The sequence below is a fragment of the Solenopsis invicta genome, chromosome 6 (assembly GCF_016802725.1).
Source record: "Solenopsis invicta isolate M01_SB chromosome 6, UNIL_Sinv_3.0, whole genome shotgun sequence".
In the NCBI taxonomy this organism is placed as follows: domain Eukaryota; kingdom Metazoa; phylum Arthropoda; class Insecta; order Hymenoptera; family Formicidae; genus Solenopsis; species Solenopsis invicta.
The window spans coordinates 12,077,966-12,090,129 of NC_052669.1; the positions used below are offsets into that span (position 1 = coordinate 12,077,966).

The following is a 12,164-nucleotide window of genomic DNA, read 5'->3' on the forward strand; positions in this document are numbered from 1 at the left end:
ACGTTCGAACAGGTCGGTTTGCGAATGTTACTCGCATGTACTTTGTCTAAAGTTGAAATACTATAAAATGCTGTAGAAAAGAAAGTTTTTCCGAAATATATCATGAAACACATCAATTTTCAATTTTAGACACGATTTAATCAAAAATACCTCATATTTGCCTTGTTACATAAGTCCATTTTTTAAAAGAAATGACAATGATATAATTTTTTTTTGAAAGTATGAATCTTTAGCTTGAAAACGCCGTATTGTAAAGTTCTTCAAAGTTTTTTGTTGCAAAGATATAATTTTTTTTTTACAGTAGAATTTTAGATGCCCAAAAATACCTCATATTCTCCATGTTACATAATTATATTTTTTAAAAGAAATGACTTTGTCAAATTTTATTTTGAATGTGTGACTCTTTAGCTTTAAAACGCCGTATTTGAAAGTCCTTAAACGTTATTGCAAAGATATGATTTTTTGAAAGCAAAGTGGATTTTTGACCAGTTTCTCATTTTTACTTAATGGTTTTACTTTTATAACTTCACAATAAATTATTTGTCGGCAATGCCAATTATGCAGTCACACTCCTGAGACTTTGAACTTTTGTTTTAAAAAAAATACTGTAGAAAAATATTGATTGTAATCAAAATTATAGCTTCTCAAAGTTGAAAAAGTCTCCCAGATCCAAAAATGTGTTTCCGTATTTTACAGGATCGGTGTGTTTAAAGGTTAATATAAGTATAATATTAAAGTACTACAAAAAATCAAGTACACAAAACATTTAAATTAAATGACTTTTAAATCAATATGTAAATTGTGCTAAAATTTTACACCAATATTCAAATGTAATACTAGAATATTCAATTCGTTGTTATATCAAACCTTTATGTCCAAGCGTCCAAAACCTACAGAATCCGCTATGGGTTGAATATTCTTTTGTAGCCACTGAACATGGTCCTTAATCCATGTTAATATTTGTGTAAAGAACCATTCTGGTTTATCTTGACGGTTTGTTAATTTTGCTCCTGTAAAATGGTAAACAAATCTTTGCCGGAGAGGCCTTACTAAAAAGGCGACCGGTAAACTAACTGGTGTGAAGTCTGTCAACAGCGCAGATGTTACTACGGGTTTTATCATCTCTTCTCTAAGTACATAAGGACAATATAGACTTCAATGGAAAAAAAAACAATTAAAGGGTTTTTCTATAAAAATCAAACAAGTCTAAATTTTAAAAAATAATTTTGGATTTAAGAAACAAAACCTTAACTGCAATTTTGTTATTCTTGATTTTCATTTTACTTTATCATCTGTTATACAATCATCCTTTAAAACCAATTAAATTAGATCCACAAATTAGATAAAAAAATACAAAATAGAAAACGGTTAAGACCCCTGAGCAGTCGCCGTGGCAATATTAAAACCGTGACGTAATAAGCGATTTAATAATTTCTTGCGTGCCATTTGTAAAAAAAATTTAGATAAAACAAAATAACGAAATTGTTTTCTTTGAAATATTTCCCTTATAAAAATAATTCACCGTTTTTACACCTCATATTAACCATTTTAAGTCCGTTTCAAACTCTTTCTATCATATTTATGCTCGCTTCTTGCACTCTCAAATACGCGCAATCTACGAAAGAACATAATGAATATACACGAGTATGCATAAGTACTTTTTTTAGTAGATTGTCCATTTTACTCGTTTTTCAGTTGAGCGACAACATATTAATATGTTCCTCTTTTACTCATAAAAGAAGAATCAAATAGCATAGTCGCGAATTTCGTCTAAGTTTAAATATATTTTAGTACTTATCCTTCAAACATTTCGATATCTTGAAGTTTTTAAAATATAACAAAAAAGCTGAAAATTGCTCTACACAAGATGGGTGATTTTATCTCTTAAAACCGTTTTTGGACAGCAACTGATATTTTCTAAATTAATCTATTCATGTAACCTAATATGTATACAAAGTTTCATTAAAATCAGAAATGTACACTTGAGAATGTTTTCTTTTCAGATGTACCATACGTTAATACCTTCAAAATTTTTAATAAAAAATCCATTAAACAAAACTGAGAAAATATAAATATACTCTAGAAAAAAGTATAAGCAAAAAGTCAAAAAGTTTCAAAAGAAAAATTTATGCTAAATGTATAAAATTACAAACATTAAATATGACCTGAGCGTACGCCGCATACAAGAGCAATACAGCGTTAATGCCTCATGCCTACGCTATATACAGAGTGATTCAGAATAACCCGTTATCTATCAAGGGACGTATTCCTGGTCGAATTCTAAGACAATTTTTCCTTTGGCAAAAATTTGGCAGACGCTTATATTTTGAAATATAAGCCAATTAAGTTTACATATCACGGGTCAAATACAGATGGTACGTAGGGACGCACTCATCATTACGCTCGGGTGTGTCGTGAAACTTCTGCTGCGCTCAGCTGATACAACACAAAAGTCTCTTTCCTCTCCTTCTCTCTCTCTCTCTCTCTCTCTCTCTCTCTCTCTGTTATATTACAATGCTAACTTCAACTTAAAAATGTAATTATTTTTCTTCTTGATTTTAGTGATTTTGATAAGAGAAGTGCCAGAAAATTCTTTGTACAGTCGAAGAATCAAACAAAAAATTACACAAAATATACAAAAGTATTTACATCTCGAGTTTTTAGAAACAGTAGTACTTTTCTTGTCACAGAGAGAGAGAGAGAGAGAAAGAGAGAGAGAGAGAGAAAGAACCAGAGAGAAAGAGGAGAGACTCTTGGATGTTGTATCAGCTGAAAACAGCAGGTACTTCACGACACACCCGAGCGTAACGGTGAGTGCGCCGCCCCTGCGTACCATCTGTATTCGACTCGTGATACGCTAACTTAATCGGCTTATACAGGGTGATTCAGAACCACCCATGTGTCCCTGTAAAGACGTGTTCTTGAATAAATTCTGAGACGATTCTTCCTGTACAAAAATTTTGTCCGACGCTTACTTTTTGAATAACAAGAGGATAAAGTTAGCGAATCACGGACCGTATACACATGGTAGACAAAGGCGGCGCAACTCACCGTCCGACACGGGTAAGCGTCGGACGGTGAGTTGCGCGCCGCCTTTGTCTACCATGTGTACACGGTCCGTGATTCGCTAACTTTATCCTCTTGTTATTCAAAAAGTAAGCGTCGGACAAAATTTTTGTACAGGAAAAATCGTCTCAGAATTTATTCAAGAACACGTCTTTACAGGGACACATGGGTCGTTCTGAATCACCCTGTATTTCAAAATCTAAGCCAAATTTTTGCCAAAGATATAATCGTCTTAGAATTCAATCAGAAATACGTCCCTTGAAAGACAACGTGTTATTCTGACTCACCTTGTATAACAGTTCATAAAAGTTATTAATCGGCATAAATTGTCGCATAAATATAGATTAAGATTGTCGTTGTTTAGTCCATCCAGATTATTATATTCCAACATGATGATATTAAAATAAGCTGCAGTTAAATTCAACATTAATACATTGTTATAGGAGCCCATTTCCGAGTAATGTTGCTAAAAAACTATAGCACCTAGATCAAATTGTCATGATTATTTTTCCCTTTCTACCCTAGACCGTGCAAATTATATAAAAATCCATTTAGCCGTTTTTTTTTTATTTCGTTTCTTTCAGTCTAAGGCTGAATGCATACAGAATGCGTCAACGCGTACGCGTAACAAGGTAGCCAATCATTCTTTCGCTTTCTTATTTCTTTTCATAAAAGCAAAAAAAATGATTGGTTACCTCGCCACACATAACGCGTTGACATGTCCTGTGTGCATTCAGCCTAATTTGTGGCCATCTTTCCTATTGCCAGACATCTTGTAAGATAAAAAATAAAAAAAAGAGAAGTGTGTTTGTTTTAAGAAAATTTAACTTTTTGCACTTGTCTAATTTTTATATGGAATCCTTAAATTAAATTGGGTATTATAAGGATACGGTAATTGCAAATAAAAGAGATATTCGATGAGTATCTTGAATCTCGCCATTGTCTCTGGTAAAGGTGTGCTCAGCATTCGGTGTGAAGTAGCATTCGTTCCGCAAAAGGGCCACTTTAGTGTTTTCAATAAATCGTTGTACTCTCTGTAAATATTACACATACAGATAGTGTACTCTGGTAGAAAAATTTAAATAAAATGTTAATAAAATTTTGTTGATAAGTTTTATGTAAATTTTGGAACATTTTGACTAGCAATTTCATACAAAATTCATTATAATTTAAATAAGATTTCTGCAATTTTTATTAAATAATGTTAATAATTTTTCGTTAAAATTTTGATACCTTTCCATTAAATTCTTGTTAAAATGTTATTTACTTTTCAATTAATGAACAAAATAATCTTTTTTAACAAAATATAATTACAAAATTTTGTTACATATTCATTAAAATTTCATTAGATTTAACAAAACGTTCATCAAATTTCATCAAAACTTTATTAAAATTTTTCTACAGTACATGAATTACATTTTCAAATTACTCACAACTAAAAACGTACTTTGATAATTTCTCCTTGATCAGATTGTGCCAAAAGTGCAAAGTTTCGTAAACATAATTAACCAGATGATGACACGCAGACATCTGCAACTGGCGACTAATGTTCGTCAAGCCCGTATATAGCGTTAGCATAGATTGGTCATCACCAGATAACAAGGACGTCTCTATTTCGTCGCTGAGCACAAGTGTTATAATTATTTAACAAGCAAATTACAAAAAAAAAATTCTACGTACAGTCTCTTATAAGAGAGCAAGCTATACAATTTTTGTTTAAAAAAATGTAAAAAAAAAATTTCAGTGGCAGAGCAGAAAAATGAGACTCCCTCTACAATGCGTTATTAAAAGATCATTTATTGTCCGATATTATGTGAAAACATTCAATGAATATCGCCTATGCAAAATGATTAAAATTGTTTTTCCGCATTTGAAGACATTAAAAATAACGCAAATGAATCCTATAAGAAACGTGGACATACATATTAAAAACTTTTTGAAAAGAGAATTTGAAGTTAAAACAATTAATCAGACTCATTCGTTATACATAGAGAACCTATATAAAAAATACGATTTAGAGCCAGTTTTATCACCTCTGATTAGTTTGATCAATTGATTAAATTAAATAATAGCTAATTGCAACTCTTAAAATTGATAATTATATATAAAATTGATGTCCCACAATCCGTAGTCAAAATTTTAATAACGTATTCTTTACTTAAGACTCCTGAGTACTCGCCGCGGCCATATTGAAGTCGTGACGTCAGAAGCAAGAAATTGCGTGAAATGACACGTAATTGTGTCCGACATGCCATTTGTAAATGAAACCAATTTGGATAAAACAGACTAAGCAGATGACTTTAAAACACTTCTAAATATCGGTCACGACTATCCTTTTTCCGCCTAACAGTCAGTAAATAGTTGTAAAAAGCATGTAAAGTGAAGCAATTGAAACAGGAAAACACATGGGCACGTAATTTTATCCGACGTGCCATTTCTAAATAATGCCAATTTGGATAAAACAGACTAATCAGATGGCTTTAAAACACTTCTAAATATCGGTCACGACTATCCTTTTTTTCTCCTAGCAATCAGTAAATAGTCGTAAAAAGCACGTAAAGTGACGTCTATTCAGACAAGAAAACACACGGATAGCTATTGAAAGGAGTGAAAAATGTACTTTTATGTATAAAATTCAAAGAAACTTTACTCACGGTCCATTTTTACAAATTTGGTAAATACAAGACAAGTCATATTTTCACAATAAAACACTTAATAACAAAATGACATGTACGATAACATTTCATCGTCAATCTGCCACGTTTCACGTGTATTAGTTCTAATTTTGTCCGCGACAAAATGTCGCTACCGTCAACACGGAGTTCTCGGCTGAGAAGTCAGGTGCCTTAAAAGACAAAAATCCTAATACAAAATATCGAGACTATAATACTTTTCAAATGAGTAGTATTTACAGTAAGCAAATCAGGGAGTTTAAAGATCGCGCGCTCAGTGACGGTACAATGACAATAGGTGCTCTTGCACTTTTGTAAACTTCCCTTATAACCATTTCTGCAACTGCAAAGGTTGGTAACAGATTTTGGTCCGCATATGGTCCACATACATTGGTATTTCCGGTACTATTAGCAGATTTGTACCAAATATACTATAACCTTGTTGGCAGAGTATATGACAAATTGGCGTTGAAAAGCAAGCAAACTTGTTGAAAGTTTTGACGACAAATTTATAACAAATATTAAACAAGTTTGCTATTGCAAAAATGTTAGCAATTTTCAAGCAAGAATGCAATATTATCTCTTTGTCAAAATACACGACAGATTGGAAGTTGATAGCAAACAGATCTGTTGTTTGTATGATTGATAAATTGATGGTAGATAGTAAGCAGGCTTGCTATTACGAAAATGTCAGCATTTATCACACAAGAATGCAACATTAGTTGAGTTCCACAAAGCGCATAATGCGCATAACAATCCTTGTTGATTATCAAAAGTTAATCAAGGATAAAATGTTACATTACGCACATCATGCTCTTTTTACGAAATTCGGCCATTATCTTTTTGTTAAAACAATTATGCAACTAATTTATTTATATTAATTATAACAGGTATAACAATTAAGAAAACGTCATATATGTTTCTTTAATAATTTTTCCCGGTAAATCGATTGGTGCAATTAGTTTTCCACTACAGTCATTTTTAACAATTCGTTTATAACAATTAATTGCAAAATTGACTTTTGCGACGTGCTCTTTACATCAATAATGTTTTATTATGCTTTGATACTACTTCTAATTGTTATTTTTTGACTGATACAGCCATGAACAGGGAAAGATTTTAATTATTTATAGTTTATATTAAAAATATTTAAGGCTAAATAATCATAGGGTTAGTGATAGTGTTCGCGCAATATTCAAAGCGCAAGTTTCTTTCGGTTCAATTCAGCTTTACTTCAAATATAACTTTTTATTAACAATATCACATGTGTACAATTAGCTCAGTGTTAGCATGTTAGGTTGTTATTCCGAAATCTTAGGTTCGAATCCTGCCGGCTCCGACATGCATTTTCAAAAATTTATAAAATAATGCGTAATTGTAATAAGTGAATTAAAAAGTTATATGTGAAACAGTGAATACAGATTAAGCTACAAGAATAAAATCTGTTAAAAAAAAAACAATAAATTTTTTTGTTGGTCTCGGAAACATCAAATTTGATCTGTATTTGGTGTCATTCTGTCAACACGTTTGAAAACAGGTTTGGTTTGTGTTTGGCATTGTTTTGTCAACGCATTTGATAACAAATTTGGTTTGTGTTTAATGCCATTTTGTTATCACATTATTGTTATTAAATTTGTTCTGGTATTGGTTTCAATTTGACTTCAGATATGTTCGTCATATTTGGTTTACATTGGGCATCCTAATACGGACACAGTAGAATATGGTTTTAGTACAAAATTCCGCTGGAATTTGGTGGCAATTTGATATCCTTTTGCATACAAAATGTTTACTGGGTTGTTATTACATTGAAGTAATTACAATGATATTGAAATGATTTATTGATTTAATCATATTTAAATATAAATTAGTATATACATTATACATTTCATGATCATATAAAAATATTACGGGATATTAAAAATAATTATAATAAATTGTCAAAATTCACGAGATATCAATGATTCACAAGACAGCCAACTTTAGAGAAGATAAATGTTTGTCATACAACTCGGCAATACTTAATAAAAAATGTGTTGGTGAGAACGCAAAATTCTTTGACACGTAATTACTTTTCCATTTATATGAAATAATGTTTTATATCATTACATCATACTACGATAATTATGTATATTCCTCAATATTCGTGATACCATTATACAAAATAATATTTGCACAATGTGCCTATTGGGGAATATAAATATCGTATGATGTAATGATATGAAACATTATTCCATATAAATAAAAATGTAATTACGTATCAAAGAATTTCGCGTTCTTATCAACACATTTTTCATTAAATATTGCCGACTTGTATGACAAACATGTAGAGGAGACCGGGGCAAATCGTTAGATGGGGTAATTCGATAAATGGAAATATCTTTTTATAGATACATATTAAAAATTTACTTTAAACACTGTAAACACATCCTAATATAACGTTGCTAACAAAGTTTGGTTGGCAACGGCATCATATTGAAGTCGTAGTAGTAAAAAAATGTTTTGCGACAGTTGAAGTATTTTCTGATAGTCAGCACTTCTTCAAAATTTAAGTAAGATGAAAAAGGTTTTTTTTAAAAATTTTAAATGTATCATGTCTAGTTAAATGTATATGAAATAATTCGTGTTTACTTTTTGCTGTGTGATGTCTATTTTTGTCGATCATACCCAGATAGCCAAATGATTGCAAATTGTCGGCAACTTGCCACAAATATCGCGCATAAGTTGTCAGCAAAGCAACAGAAGGGGGTATCCTCTTTTCAGTATGTTTTTGTCAGTAACAATTTCCAAAAAATAATAATGGCAAGTTTCCAACAATCTATTGGCAATAGACTTTAAACTCAGTTTTCAGCAACTTGCCTGCAACTGGCGCGCAACACGTCAGGAATCCTTAAAATCTAAACAATGGATAAGAAACAAGTGTTGCTGTTAGGTTGCCCTCAGATTGCAGACAATGCAAGAAACTTGTAGAAAATCCGTCGGCAATCTGATGACAACGATTTTCAGCAATTTGTGAACAACTGACGTGCAACATATTGTGTTTTTAAATTGCCATCATGTTATAAACAACAGGTAAAAAGATTTTTAACCCTTTTCATATCCCTTCTATAAATACCATATACCCTATGATCAGAAAGTACCGGAAATTTTTTATTTAAAAGTACCGCGCATGCGGGAACCGGTTTTTTTTTTTTTTTCTTATGTTGGTACGACCTTAAGACGCACATCTGTCAGGTTTTAGTGCCATTCGGGACTACTTCCGGGACAGGGTGCTGGAGTTCCGGGATAAAACCGGACTCCAGCAGCGGAGGGACATGTCGTGCGGCGTTCCGCAGGGGTCCGTGCTGGGCCCCCTGCTATGGAACGCCGCATACGACAAAGTGCTCCGTGTGGCCCTCCCCCCTGGCTGCCACGTCGTTGGTTACGCGGACGACACGTTCGTGGTAGCCCGGGGAGCCTCCTGGGTGATGGCGAGGGTCAATTGGGCAGTGAACTGCGTCGTCGGCTCCATCAAGAGCCTGGGCTTGAGGGTGGCCCCGGAGAAGACGGAAGCCATTTTTTTCCATAATGGCTCTTCCCGGGTACCGCCCCGGGCCTTCGTCCGGGTGGACAACACCCGGGTCCGAGTGGGGGCAACCCTCAAATACCTGGGGTTGTAACTGGACGGTCGCTGGGCCTTTGTCGAGCACTTCGACAAATTGGCCCAGCGATTGGGCAGAATGACGGACGCCCTCCTAGGGTTGATGCCCAACCTCCGAGGTCCGGGAGTAGGTGCGAGGCGCGCATACGCCTACGCGGCCATGGCCGGGGCCCTGTACGGGGCCCCGGTCTGGTTTCGCGAGGCATTGGCCAGCCGCCGCATAAGGGATGTGCTGCACGCCGTGCAGCAGCGGCTGGCGCGGAGAATCGTGCGCGCCTATCGCACCGCCCCTAGCGCGGCGACCTTAGTACTGGCGGGACTCCCCCCCGCGGAATTCACGGCCGACGCCCTGGCATGGTCATATGCCAGGGCGAAGGCCGTCCGCCTGCAGGGGGGAGTGGTTACGCCCCAGGGTCGCCGCGCTACTGCGAGAAAGGGCTCGCCGGCGGGCCATGAGGTCTTGGCGGGAGAGTCTCGCCAATGACCCGCCGGCGGCGGGATCTCGGATCTTGGAGACCGTCCTACCCCACTTGGACGAATGGGTGGGCCGTCCCTGGGGCGGCTTGTCCTACCGGACCACACAGGTGCTCACCGGGCATGGCTGCTTCGGTGAGTACCTGTGCAGGATAAGGAAGGAGCCGACGCCGCAGTGCCACCACTGCGAGGCCGACAGGGACTCCGCGCAGCACACGCTGGAACACTGTCCAGCGTGGGATGAGCTGCGCGGAGTCCTTAGAAGAGAAGTTGGAGACGACCTCTCCCTGGGGGCCATCATTAGCCAGATGGTCCGCAGGGAGAGCGCTTGGGTCGCAGTCTCCTCCTTCTGCGAGCAAGTTATGAGGCAGAAGGAGGAGGCCGAGACCATCAGAGAGAGGAGGCCGGGGGGACGCATGCCCCCCGGCGACAACAACGACGACAGGGGCGGCGGGGACGGGGGCCATGACCCACCTTGGCTCCCCCCCCCGGTCGCTTCGAAGAAGAAGAGGCCCGCCCCCGCCCTTCGGGCCGCAGTGGCCCGTCAGCCAAAAGGCGGCGGGGGTGCGGGCGATCAGCTGCCGTCGCCCCCTCCCTTCCCACAATTAGGGAGGAGGAGGAGAGCGACGGCGCAAACACTGTGAGGGGGCGACCCTCCTCCCCTGCGGCTGCCGGCCCCGCTTTCGGGACGCGCAGTCGGGCGTGGAGGGGGGCCCCTCGATACAATGGAGAACCCGGCGAGGCAGACCCGACCTGACGGTCCGGGGGGACGACTCTGCGATGTAACGCGGAGCCGTACCCCCCTCTGCCTCGCCGGGGAAGGGGGTAAGGGAAGGTTCTCCTTCCCTCCCCCTAATGCAGTTAGGACCGCGCTGCCGCCAGCGCGGCGCGCGAAGAGGCCCGGGGCTACGGCGGGGGGGCTGGTGTCCCCCTCCCCCGACCTAGAGCAGATCAGGCCCAGCCCTACCGGGTGTGCCCACGTTAGGGTGCACCCGGCGTGACGAATCGGCCTATGGCCGACTGGGTCCGGGGGGCTCCGGAAGTATGCTGCACGCGTTCCCGAGCCCCCCAGTCATGGACCAGGGCAGGACACCCGGAGAGGTTTTAGTGGGTATGTCCCCGCCGACACGTCGTCGGCGGGGAAGAGCCCCACATAACCACCAGGCCTCCCCCGGGGCCTGTGGTATGCGGTAACTTATTTCCTCTCCGTAAACAAAAAAAAAAAAAAAGGTTTTAGTGACATCCGATCATTAGTGTCTGCCTGGCGTTTGTTTACATCAGTCAACTTTTTTCATTTTGCCGCATTTTACCATGAATAATTTTGTTGAACAAAGAGTTTGTTTGAAATTTTGTGTTGCGAACGAAATTTCGTGTGCCGATGCACTGAAAATGTTGCAAAAAGCATTTTGCGAATCTGCTCTATCAAAAACAAGAGCATACGAGTGGTATAAAGACTTTAAAAGTGGTCGTACAGTAGTGGAAGATTTCCCTCGTTCCGGACGTCCATCGACGTCGAACACCGATGAAAACGTGAAGAAAGTGAAAGAAATGGTGCTTGAAAATCGTCATACCAGCTTAAGAGAGATGTCTAGTGACCTTGGCATTGCATATGGAACGGCACAGCATATTGTGGTTGATGTTTTGGGTATGAGACACGTGGTAGCCAGGCTCGTTCCGAAGGATCTGAAGTTCTTGCAAAAACACCACCGAAAGACAGTTGCTGAAGAGATGATTTCTGAAGCCCAAAGTGATCCAACCTTCATGAAACGGATAATTACGGGCGACGAGACATGGGTCTATGAATTTGACATGGAAACAAAGCAACAATCGTCCGAGTGGCGCTTCGAAGACGAGCCAAAACCGAAAAAACCCCGTCAAAGCCGCTCAAAAGTGAAGGTGATGTTGACTGTTTACTTCGATTGCCAAGGCGTTGTGCACTATGAGTACCTTCCACCGGGCTAGACAGTCAACAAAGAATATTATTTATCCGTTTTGAAGCGTTTGAGAGATGCTGTACATCGCAAACGGTCGGAAATGTGGGCCGACAATTCTTGGATTTTGCATGATGATAACGCACCATCGCACCGAGCCCGAATTGTACTGAATTATTTGACCAAACATCAAGTAAATACCATCAAGCAAGCACCGTATTCACCTGATATGGCCCCGTGCGACTATTTTTTGTTCCCCAAGTTGAAGTTGCCACTTCATGGAAAGAGATTTCGGTCGATCGAGGAGATCAAAGAGAATGCGACGAGGGAACTAAAGGCCATCTCTTCGTCGGCCTACCAGGGATGCATGGAGGACTGGGTCAA

General features: G+C 38.8%; 1 protein-coding gene across 6 annotated transcripts in view; it reads right to left on the reverse strand.

Annotated features, from left to right (window-relative positions):
• The window catches only part of LOC105202859 (RAD50-interacting protein 1), a 141,699-nt gene that overhangs the window by 75,057 nt on the left and 54,478 nt on the right, over window positions 1–12,164 (reverse strand). For all 6 annotated transcript variants that reach the window (XM_039450920.1, XM_039450919.1, XM_039450916.1 and 3 more), the window contains 3 exons: window positions 4,514–4,687; window positions 3,957–4,100; window positions 868–1,129 (listed from right to left, as the gene is read on the reverse strand). In XM_039450920.1, coding sequence (XP_039306854.1) covers window positions 868–1,129; window positions 3,957–4,100; window positions 4,514–4,687 — 580 coding nt within the window. The remainder of the gene's footprint in view (window positions 1–867; window positions 1,130–3,956; window positions 4,101–4,513; window positions 4,688–12,164) is intronic.